Source organism: Nipponia nippon, unplaced genomic scaffold (genome assembly GCF_047370975.1).
Source record: "Nipponia nippon isolate SJK-2023a ecotype South Korea unplaced genomic scaffold, ASM4737097v1 scaffold_41, whole genome shotgun sequence".
Taxonomy (NCBI): Eukaryota; Metazoa; Chordata; class Aves; order Pelecaniformes; family Threskiornithidae; genus Nipponia; species Nipponia nippon.
Window position 1 is genome coordinate 1,037,981 of NW_028262360.1, and position 11,991 is coordinate 1,049,971.

Consider the following 11,991-nt stretch of genomic DNA (forward strand, 5'->3'; position numbering starts at 1 on the left):
ACAGACGTGGCCTCCACAACACCCGCCACCACCTCCGCACCGGCCTCCACTGCCGCCTTCTCCACCCCTGGAGCCGCCTCCACAGACGTGGCCTCCACAACACCCGCCACCACCTCCGCACCGGCCTCCACCGCCGCCTTCTCCACCCCTGGAGCCGCCTCCACAGACGTGGCCTCCACAACACCCGCCACCACCTCCGCACCGGCCTCCACTAACAGCCCGGACCTTCTGGAACCACCGCCACGGCTGTCACCTCCACAGAGATGGCCTCCACAACACCTCCCACCACCTCCGTACCGGCCTCCACTAACACCCCGGACCCTGGAACCACCGCCACGGCTGTCACCTCCACAGAGATGGCCTCCACAACACCCGCCACCACCTCCGCACCGGCCTCCACCGCCGCCTTCTCCACCCCTGGAGCCACCGCCACAGACGTGGCCTCCACAACACCCGCCACCACCTCCGCACCGGCCTCCACCACCGCCTTCTCCACCCCTGGGGCCGCCTCCACAGACGCGGCCTCCACAACACCCGCCACCACCTCCGCACCGGGCTCCACCGTCGCCTTCTCCACCCCTGGAGCCGCCTCCACAGACGTGGCCTCCACAACACCCGCCACCACCTGGAACCACCGCCACGGCCGCCTTCTCCACCCCTGGAGATGTCCTCCACAGACGTGGCCTCCCACCACCACAGTACTGACCTCCACTAACAGCCCGGACCCTGGAACCACCGCCACGGCTGTCACCTCCACAGAGATGACCTCCACAACAGCTCCCACCACCGCAGTACTGACCTCCTCCACCTCCCTGGATTCTGGAACCACCGCCACGGCTGTCACCTCCACAGAGATGACCTCCACGACAGCTCCCACCACCTCAGTACTGACCTCCACTAACACCCCGGACCCTGGAACCACCGCCACGGCTGTCACCTCCACAGACGTGGCCTCCACAACACCCGCCACCACCTCCGTACTGACCTCCACTAACACCCCGGACCCTGGAACCACCGCCACGGCTGTCACCTCCACAGAGATGGCCTCCACAACACCTCCCACCACCTCCGCACCGACCTCCACTAACACCCCGGACCCTGGAACCACCGCCACGGCTGTCACCTCCACAGAGATGTCCTACACGACGGCTCCCACCACCGCAGTACCAACCTCCACTAACACCCCGGACCCTGGAACCACAGCCACGGCTGTCACCTCCACAGAGATGACCTCCACGACGGCTCCCACCACCTCAGTACTGACCTCCACTAACACCCCGGACCCTGGAACCACCGCCACGGCTGTCACCTCCACAGAGATGGCCTCCACAACAGCTCCGCCACCACCTCCGCACCGGCCTCCACTAACAGCCCGGACCCTGGAACCACCGCCACGGCTGTCACCTCCACAGAGATGGCCTCCACAACACCCGCCACCACCTCCGCACCGACCTCCACCACCTTCCCGGACCCTGGAACCACCGCCACGGCTGTCACCTCCACAGAGATGGCCTCCACAACACCTCCCACCACCTCCGCACCGGCCTCCACTAACACCCCGGACCCTGGAACCACCGCCACGGCTGTCACCTCCACAGAGATGACCTCCACAACAGCTCCCACCACCGCAGTACCGACCTCCACTAACAGCCCGGACCCTGGAACCACCGCCACGGCTGTCACCTCCACAGAGATGTCCTCCACAACAGCTCCCACCACCTCAGTACTGACCTCCACTAACACCCCGGACCCTGGAACCACCGCCACGGCTGTCACCTCCACAGACGTGGCCTCCACAACACCCGCCACCACCTCAGTACTGACCTCCACTAACACAGCCCGGACCCTGGAACCACCGCCACGGCTGTCACCTCCACAGAGATGACCTCCACGACGGCTCCCACCACCGCAGTACTGACCTCCACTAACTCCCCGGACCCTGGAACCACCGCCACGGCTGTCACCTCCACAGAGATGTCCTCCACAACAGCTCCCACCACCGCCATACCGACCTCCACTAACAGCCCGGACCCTGGAACCACCGCCACGGCTGTCACCTCCACAGAGATGTCCTCCACAACAGCTCCCACCACCTCAGCACTGACCTCCACCACCTCCCCGGACCCTGGAACCACCGCCACGGCTGTCACCTCCACAGAGATGACCTCCACAACAGCTCCCACCACCTCAGTACTGACCTCCACTAACACCCCGGACCCTGGAACCACCGCCACGGCTGTCACCTCCACAGAGATGACCTCCACAACACCCGCCACCACCTCCGCACTGACCTCCACTAACTCCCCGGACCCTGGAACCACCGCCACGGCTGTCACCTCCACAGAGATGTCCTCCACGACGGCTCCCACCACCGCCATACCGACCTCCACTAACAGCCCGGACCCTGGAACCACCGCCACGGCTGTCACCTCCACAGAGATGTCCTCCACAACAGCTCCCACCACCTCAGTACTGACCTCCACTAACACCCCGGACCCTGGAACCACCGCCACGGCTGTCACCTCCACAGACATGTCCTCCACGACGGCTCCCACCACCTCAGTACTGACCTCCACTAACACCCCGGACCCTGGAACCACCGCCACGGCTGTCACCTCCCCAGAGATGACCTCCACGACGGCTCCCACCACCACAGTACCGACCTCCACTAACACCCCGGACCCTGGAACCACCGCCACGGCTGTCACCTCCACAGAGATGTCCTCCACGACGGCTCCCACCACCTCAGTACTGACCTCCATGACCTCCCCAGACCCTGGAACCACCGCCACGGCTGTCACCTCCACAGAGATGTCCTCCACGTCAGCTCCCACCACCACAGCACTGACCTCCACTAACACCCCGGACCCTGGAACCACCGCCACGGCTGTCACCTCCACAGAGATGTCCTCCACAACAGCTCCCACCACCTCAGTACTGACCTCCACCACCTCCCCGGACCCTGGAACCACCGCCACGGCTGTCACCTCCACAGAGATGTCCTCCACAACAGCTCCCACCACCGCAGTACTGACCTCCACCACCTCCCCGGACCCTGGAACCACCGCCACGGCTGTCACCTCCACAGAGATGACCTCCACGACGGCTCCTACCACCTCAGTACTGACCTCCACTAACACCCCGGACCCTGGAACCACCGCCACGGCTGTCACCTCCACAGAGATGTCCTCCACGACGGCTCCCAGCACCTCCGTACTGACCTCCACCACGTCCCCGGACCCTGGAACCACCGCCACGGCTGTCACCTCCACAGAGATGACCTCCACGACGGCTCCCACCACCGCAGTACTGACCTCCACTAACACCCCGGACCCTGGAACCACCGCCACGGCTGTCACCTCCACAGAGATGTCTTCCACAGACGTGGCCTCCCACCACCCGCCACCACCTCCACTAACACCCCGGACCCTGGAACCACCGCCACGGCTGTCCCCTCCACAGAGATGTCCTCCACAACACCTCCCACCACCTCCGCACCGACCTCCACGCCGCCGGACCCTGGAACCACCGCCACGGCTGTCACCTCCACAGAGATGTCCTCCACGACGGCTCCCACCACCGCAGTACTGACCTCCACTAACAGCCCGGACCCTGGAACCACCGCCACGGCTGTCACCTCCACAGAGATGACCTCCACAACAGCTCCCACCACCTCAGTACCGACCTCCACTAACACCCCGGACCCTGGAACCACCGCCACGGCTGTCACCTCCACAGAGATGTCCTCCACAACAGCTCCCACCACCGCAGTACTGACCTCCACCACCTCCCCGGACCCTGGAACCACCGCCACGGCTGTCACCTCCACAGAGATGACCTCCACGACGGCTCCCACCACCTCAGTACTGACCTCCACTAACACCCCGGACCCTGGAACCACCGCCACGGCTGTCACCTCCACAGAGATGACCTCCACGACGGCTCCCACCACCTCAGTACTGACCTCCACCACCTCCCCGGACCCTGGAACCACCGCCACGGCTGTCACCTCCACAGAGATGTCCTCCGCAACAGCTCCCACCACCTCAGTACTGACCTCCACCACCTCCCCGGACCCTGGAACCACCGCCACGGCTGTCACCTCCACAGAGATGACCTCCACGATGGCTCCCACCACCTCAGTACTGACCTCCACTAACACCCCGGACCCTGGAACCACCGCCACGGCTGTCACCTCCACAGAGATGTCTTCCACGACGGCTCCCACCACCGCCATACCGACCTCCACTAACAGCCCGGACCCTGGAACCACCGCCACGGCTGTCACCTCCACAGAGATGACCTCCACGACGGCTCCCACCACCTCAGTACTGACCTCCACCACCTCCCCGGACCCTGGAACCACCGCCACGGCTGTCACCTCCACGACAGCTCCCACCACCTCAGTACTGACCTCCACTAACACCCCGGACCCTGGAACCACCGCCACGGCTGTCACCTCCACAGAGATGACCTCCACGACAGCTCCCACCACCGTAGTACTGACCTCCACTAACACCCCGGACCCTGGAACCACCGCCACGGCTGTCCCCTCCACAGACATGTCCTCCACGACGGCTCCCACCACCGCCATACCGACCTCCACTAACAGCCCGGACCCTGGAACCACCGCCACGGCTGTCACCTCCACAGAGATGACCTCCACGACGGCTCCCACCACCTCAGTACTGACCTCCACTAACACCCCGGACCCTGGAACCACCGCCACGGCTGTCACCTCCACAGAGATGACCTCCACAACAGCTCCCACCACCGCAGTACTAACCTCCACCACCTCCCCGGACCCTGGAACCACCGCCACGGCTGTCACCTCCACAGAGATGACCTCCCCGACGGCTCCTACCACCTCAGTACTGACCTCCACTAACACCCCGGACCCTGGAACCACCGCCACGGCTGTCACCTCCACAGAGATGACCTCCACGACAGCTCCCACCACCTCAGTACTGACCTCCACTAACACCCCGGACCCTGGAACCACCGCCACGGCTGTCACCTCCACAGAGATGTCCTCCACGACGGCTCCCACCACCTCAGTACTGACCTCCACTAACACCCCGGACCCTGGAACCACCGCCACGGCTGTCACCTCCACAGAGATGACCTCCACGACGGCTCCCACCACCGCAGTACTGACCTCCACCACCTCCCCGGACCCTGGAACCACCGCCACGGCTGTCACCTCCACGACAGCTCCCACCACCGTAGTTCTGACCTCCACTAACACCCCGGACCCTGGAACCACCGCCACTGCTGTCACCTCCACAGAGATGTCCTCCACAACAGCTCCCACCACCTCAGTACTGACCTCCACTAACACCCCGGACCCTGGAACCACCGCCATGGCTGTCACCTCCACAGAGATGACCTCCACGACGGCTCCCACCACCTCAGTACCGACCTCCACTAACACCCAGGACCCTGGAACCACCGCCACGGCTGTCACCTCCACAGAGATGACCTCCACGACAGCTCCCACCACCTCAGTACTGACCTCCACTAACACCCCGGACCCTGGAACCACCGCCACGGCTGTCCCCTCCACAGAGATGTCCTCCACGACGGCTCCCACCACCGCCATACCGACCTCCACTAACAGCCCGGACCCTGGAACCACCGCCACGGCTGTCACCTCCACAGAGATGTCCTCCACAACGGCTCCCACCACCTCAGTACTGACCTCCACTAACACCCCGGACCCTGGAAGCACCGCCACGGCTGTCACCTCCACAGAGATGACCTCCACAACAGCTCCCACCACCGCAGTACTGACCTCCACCACCTCCCCGGACCCTGGAACCACCGCCACGGCTGTCACCTCCACAGAGATGACCTCCACGACGGCTCCTACCACCTCAGTACTGACCTCCACTAACACCCCGGACCCTGGAACCACCGCCACGGCTGTCACCTCCACAGAGATGACCTCCACGACAGCTCCCACCACCGCAGTACTGACCCCCACTAACACCCCGGACCCTGGAACCACCGCCACGGCTGTCACCTCCACAGAGATGACCTCCACGACAGCTCCCACCACCGTAGTACTGACCTCCACTAACACCCCGGACCCTGGAACCACCGCCACGGCTGTCCCCTCCACAGAGATGTCCTCCACGACGGCTCCCACCACCGCCATACCGACCTCCACTAACAGCCCGGACCCTGGAACCACCGCCACGGCTGTCACCTCCACAGAGATGTCCTCCACGACGGCTCCCACCACCTCAGTACTGACCTCCACTAACACCCCGGACCCTGGAACCACCGCCACGGCTGTCACCTCCACAGAGATGACCTCCACGACGGCTCCCACCACCTCAGTACTGACCTCCACTAACACCCCGGACCCTGGAACCACCGCCACGGCTGTCACCTCCACAGAGATGACCTCCACGACGGCTCCCACCACCGCAGTACTGACCTCCACCACCTCCCCGGACCCTGGAACCACCGCCACGGCTGTCACCTCCACGACAGCTCCCACCACCGTAGTACTGACCTCCACTAACACCCCGGACCCTGGAACCACCGCCACTGCTGTCACCTCCACAGAGATGTCCTCCACAACAGCTCCCACCACCTCAGTACTGACCTCCACTAACACCCCGGACCCTGGAACCACCGCCACGGCTGTCACCTCCACAGAGATGTCCTCCACGACGGCTCCCACCACCGCCATACCGACCTCCACTAACAGCCCGGACCCTGGAACCACCGCCACGGCTGTCACCTCCACAGAGATGTCCTCCACAACGGCTCCCACCACCTCAGTACTGACCTCCACTAACACCCCGGACCCTGGAACCACCGCCACGGCTGTCACCTCCACAGAGATGACCTCCACAACAGCTCCCACCACCGCAGTACTGACCTCCACCACCTCCCCGGACCCTGGAACCACCGCCACGGCTGTCACCTCCACAGAGATGACCTCCACGACGGCTCCTACCACCTCAGTACTGACCTCCACTAACACCCCGGACCCTGGAACCACCGCCACGGCTGTCACCTCCACAGAGATGACCTCCACGACAGCTCCCACCACCGCAGTACTGACCTCCACTAACACCCCGGACCCTGGAACCACCGCCACGGCTGTCACCTCCACAGAGATGTCCTCCACGACGGCTCCCACCACCTCCGTACTGACCTCCACTAACACCCCGGACCCTGGAACCACCGCCACGGCTGTCACCTCCACAGAGATGACCTCCACGACGGCTCCCACCACCTCAGTACTGACCTCCACTAACACCCCGGACCCTGGAACCACCGCCACGGCTGTCACCTCCACAGAGATGACCTCCACGACGGCTCCCACCACCTCAGTACTGACCTCCACTAACACCCCGGACCCTGGAACCACCGCCACGGCTGTCACCTCCACAGAGATGACCTCCACGACGGCTCCCACCACCTCAGTACTGACCTCCACTAACACCCAGGACCCTGGAACCACCGCCACGGCTGTCACCTCCACAGAGATGTCCTCCACGTCAGCTCCCACCACCTCAGCACTGACCTCCACCACCTCCCCGGACCCTGGAACCACCGCCACGGCTGTCACCTCCACAGAGATGTCCTCCACAACAGCTCCCACCACCGCAGTACTGACCTCCACTAACACCCCGGACCCTGGAACCACCGCCACGGCTGTCACCTCCACAGAGATGTCCTCCACGACGGCTCCCACCACCTCAGTACTGACCTCCACTAACAGCCCGGACCTTGGAACCACCGCCACGGCTGTCACCTCCACAGAGATGTCCTCCACGACAGCTCCCACCACCTCAGAACTGACCTCCACTAACACCCCGGACCCTGGAACCACTGCCATGGCTGTCACCTCCACAGAGATGACCTCCACAACAGCTCCCACCACCTCAGTACTGACCTCCACGACCTCCCCGAACCCTGGAACCACCGCCACGGCTGTCACCTCCACAGAGATGTCCTCCACGACGGCTCCCACCACCGCAGTACTGACCTCCACTAACACCCCGGACCCTGGAACCACAGCCACGGCTGTCACCTCCACAGAGATGTCCTCCACGACGGCTCCCACCACCTCAGTACTGACCTCCACTAACAGCCCGGACCTTGGAACCACCGCCACGGCTGTCACCTCCACAGAGATGTCCTCCACGACAGCTCCCACCACCTCAGAACTGACCTCCACTAAAACCCCGGACCCTGGAACCACTGCCATGGCTGTCACCTCCACAGAGATGACCTCCACAACAGCTCCCACCACCTCAGTACTGACCTCCACGACCTCCCCGAACCCTGGAACCACCGCCACAGCTGTCACCTCCACAGAGATGTCCTCCCCGACTCCCACTATCACCTCAGCACAGACCTCCAATGCCTTCTCCACCACTGAAGGCACCCCCATAGAGGTGACCTCCATAGCCGCACCCACAAACACCACCCAGCTTACCTCCACAGCACCCACCAAAACCACCCAAGCCACCTCCACAACAGCCTCTACCACTCAAGTGACCTCCACTGCACCCACCACCCAAGCCATCTCTACAACAATCGTCAGCCCAGTTTTTCCTTCAGGTGAGTCCCCCCACCACCCACCTCCACCCCAGAGGACCGTCGCGCCCCACGCATCACCTCCAGGTCCGAGCAGGTTCCCCCGGCCCTGGGGGTCCCCCAGGGTGCCCTGCTGACCCCCCCACCTTGCTCCCTACCAGTTAACTGCCAGAACGGAGGCACCTACGACGGCATCAAGTGTATCTGCACCACCTCTTTCTACGGCCCCTTGTGCGAGTACTCCACCGCCTCCATCGACACCACCCTCCGTAAGTGCCACCTCCACCCAACCCCGTGGCCCCCCTGGAGCTCCTGGCCTCCCCGGGCCCACGACGGGGAGCTCCTGGCCTCCCCGGGCCCACGACGGGGAGCTCCTGGCCTCCCTGGGCCCACGACGGGGAGCTCCTGGCCTCCCTGGGCCCACGACGGGGAGCTCCTGGCCTCCCTGGGCCCACAATGTTGAGCTCCTGGCCTCCCTGGGCCCACAATGTTGAGCTCCTGGCCTCCCTGGGCCCACGACAGGGAGCTCCTGGCCTCCTTGGACCCAAGATGGGGAGCTCCTGGCCTCCCCGGGCCCACGACAGGGAGCTCCTGGCCTCCCCGGGCCCACGATGTTGACCTCCCTTCCTTCTCTCCTCATCTCCTCTAGCTTTCCCAGGGACAATTTTGGCAGACACGCAGCTGGTGGTGACCGTCACCAACTTCAACTACACGGAGGAGCTGCAGGACACCCAGTCAGAGACCTACCGCTACTTCGAGGAGCATTTTCAGAAGGAGGTGAGGACAGGGGGCCGAGTTGTCCCTCCGTGGCCATCTTGTCCCCTCGGTGGTGGCTCACGCGAGCCTTTGGCTTTGCAGATAAAGAAGGTCTATGGGAACATCCCCGGCTACGAGGGCGTGAGGATCATCAGCCTCAAGTAAGGGGTCCCTGACAGGAGCCCAGGTTGGGTGGGGGGTGTCCCCGGTCACCCCTTCTAACCCCGCTCTCTCCCCTTCTCCAAAGACCTGGCAGCATCGTGGTGGACCACGAGGTCTTCTTCACCATGCCGGAGGAGAAAAACACGATCGAGAATTTCGAGGAGATAATGAAGAGCCTGGTGGAGAAGTTGCAAGACACGGTGGCCAGCCAGGGCTTCTGCCAGCACAACAACTGTGGGTGCCCTTCCGTGTGTCCTCCCCCCCCCTACCCCGGCCGCCTGGGTCCCACCTGGGGCACCCAAGGGTGGGTCTCTGATGCCTCCTCTCCCTCTCTCTTCCTCCTACCGCAGCCATCCTCTGCCTCACCGTTAAACCCAACCCCATCGTCAAGAACATGACGCAGGCGTCTTCCCTGGATGGTGAGACCTCTGCGGGCCCAACTGCCAACCCCACCAGTCCTCCCAGTGCACCCCACCTGTTCCCTATGCACCCCACCAGCCCCCAGTGCACCCCACCAGTCCCTCACCTACCTCACAAGTTCTCCCCATGGACCCCACCAGCCCCCAGTGCACCCCACCAGTGCCTTGCCCACCCCACCAGTTCCTTGCCCACCCCACCAGTTCCTTGCCCACCCCACCAGCCCCCAGCGCACCCCACCAGCCCCCAGTGCATCCCACCAGTTCCTTGCCCACCCCACCAGGGCCTTGCCCGCCCCACCAGCCCCCACAGTGCACCCCACCAGTGCCTTGCCCACCCCACCAGCCCCCAGTGCACCCCACCAGTGCCTTGCCCACCCCACCAGTGCCTTGCCCACCCCACCAGTGCCTTGCCCACCCCACCAGCCCCCCGTGCACCCCACCAGTGCCTTGCCCACCCCACCAGCCCCTCGCCCACCCCACCAGCCCCCAGTGCACCCCACCAGTCCCTTGCCCACCCCACCAGCGCCCAGCGCACCCCACCAGCCCCCAGCGCACCGCACCAGTGCCTTGCCCACCCCACCAGCCCCCAGCGCACCCCACCAGCCCCCAGCGCACCCCACCAGTGCCTTGCCCACCCCACCAGCCCCCAGTGCACCCCACCAGCCCCCAGCGCACCCCACCAGTGCCTTGCCCACCCCACCAGCACCCAGTGCACCCCACCAGCCCCCAGCGCACCCCACCAGTGCTCCCATTCCCCCCTGACCCCTCCAACCCCCTGCCCCCCCCAGAGATCTGCCGGCAGCGAGCACCCAACGACTACCAGGACTTCTACTACCCGCTGACCACCGAGGGCGTCATCCGCTGCATCACCAACTGCACGCCCAACATGCCCAACACCATGGATTGCCACTACGGCCAGTGCCACGTCACCCGAGCCGGGCCCCAGTGCTTGTGAGTGCCACCACGGGGGTCCCACGGCCACGACGTTGGCCGGTGGAGGAGCCTCCAGCGTCCTCGCTCCAATCCCACGGGAATGGTGGGCCTGATCCTGTCTCCTTCCCACAGCTGCCAGGATGAAGCCCTGTTCTGGTACACGGGCACCCACTGCTCCGGTCGCATCAGCAAGTTGGCCATGGGGTTGGGGCTGGTGGCCACCGTGTTTTTCATTGGCTGCGTCGTCCTCGCCGCGGTGTTGATCCGGAATCGCCGGAGGAAATCCTTGAGGTAGAGGAGCCCGGACGCTTGGGTTCCCGGTTGGGAGGGGTCTTCCAGTTCAGGGGGAGGGTTGGTACCTGGGTTCACTGGGGGGGGGGGGGAGCCCCCTCCTCTGGTCTCTGTCCCCCCCCTTGAGACCCCCTCTTGCTGCCCACCCAGTGACACTCAGTCCAGCACTGGTGACAACTGGTACGAGGACGACGGCTTCGCCTGGAACTTGGAAGATGGTTTCCTCTACCGCAACAAGGGAGCCGAGAGCGCCACAGGTAACCCCCAACCCCCAGTTTGGGTTGATGGAGACCCCCAACTCTTGGGGGAGACCCCCGAAACCTCCAACCGCCCCCCGAAACCTCCAACCACCCCCCGAAACCTCCAACCGCCCTCCCTGTCTCCCCATAGGGAGCGAGACTCCACCCAGGTTCACGCCTTCGTTGGAGCTGGTGGATACCTCCATCCCGGTACGTCCTCCTCCTCCGACAGCACCCACCCCCCTCCCCTGGCCCAGGGCACCCAAGGGAGACCCCCCACCCCCCTCTCACCCCCTTCCCTCTCCTCCTCCTCCCCACACCAGATGAAGATCTCCAGGCCAAAGGTCACAACTCGGCTATGATCCTGCACCGGCGACATCCCGGCTGTCGACGGAAGCAACCCCAACCGGGATGAAGAGCAGAAACCTCCCCCAACCTCAACGCGACGGGTCTTCTCGCCCAAGGGAAGACCCGAACCCGCTTGGCGTGGCCGGACCACGGGCATGCAGGCCGTGCCGAAAGCCGGGCGAGACGCTCGGGGCAGGCAACCTCCGCTATTTATTATTTATTTGGGCGATGAAGCCGGCAGCGCCGGGTGCCGTAAAACCGCCCGTGGCTCTGGGGCT

At 64.6% G+C, this 11,991-nt stretch overlaps 1 protein-coding gene across 1 annotated transcript; it reads left to right on the top strand.

The window, feature by feature from the left end:
* Positions 1-9,423: 9,423 nt before the first annotated feature.
* On the top strand, positions 9,424-11,745 carry LOC148052973 (mucin-3A-like). Its single transcript, XM_087777844.1, has 8 exons — positions 9,424-9,482; positions 9,569-9,717; positions 9,834-9,902; positions 10,691-10,853; positions 10,968-11,126; positions 11,277-11,383; positions 11,517-11,575; positions 11,689-11,745. The coding sequence occupies exons 2-8, from the start codon at positions 9,609-9,611 to the stop codon at positions 11,725-11,727; spliced, it is 705 nt and encodes a 234-aa protein (XP_087633970.1). The 5' UTR covers positions 9,424-9,482; positions 9,569-9,608; the 3' UTR covers positions 11,728-11,745.
* The last annotated feature ends 246 nt before the right edge of the window (positions 11,746-11,991 follow it).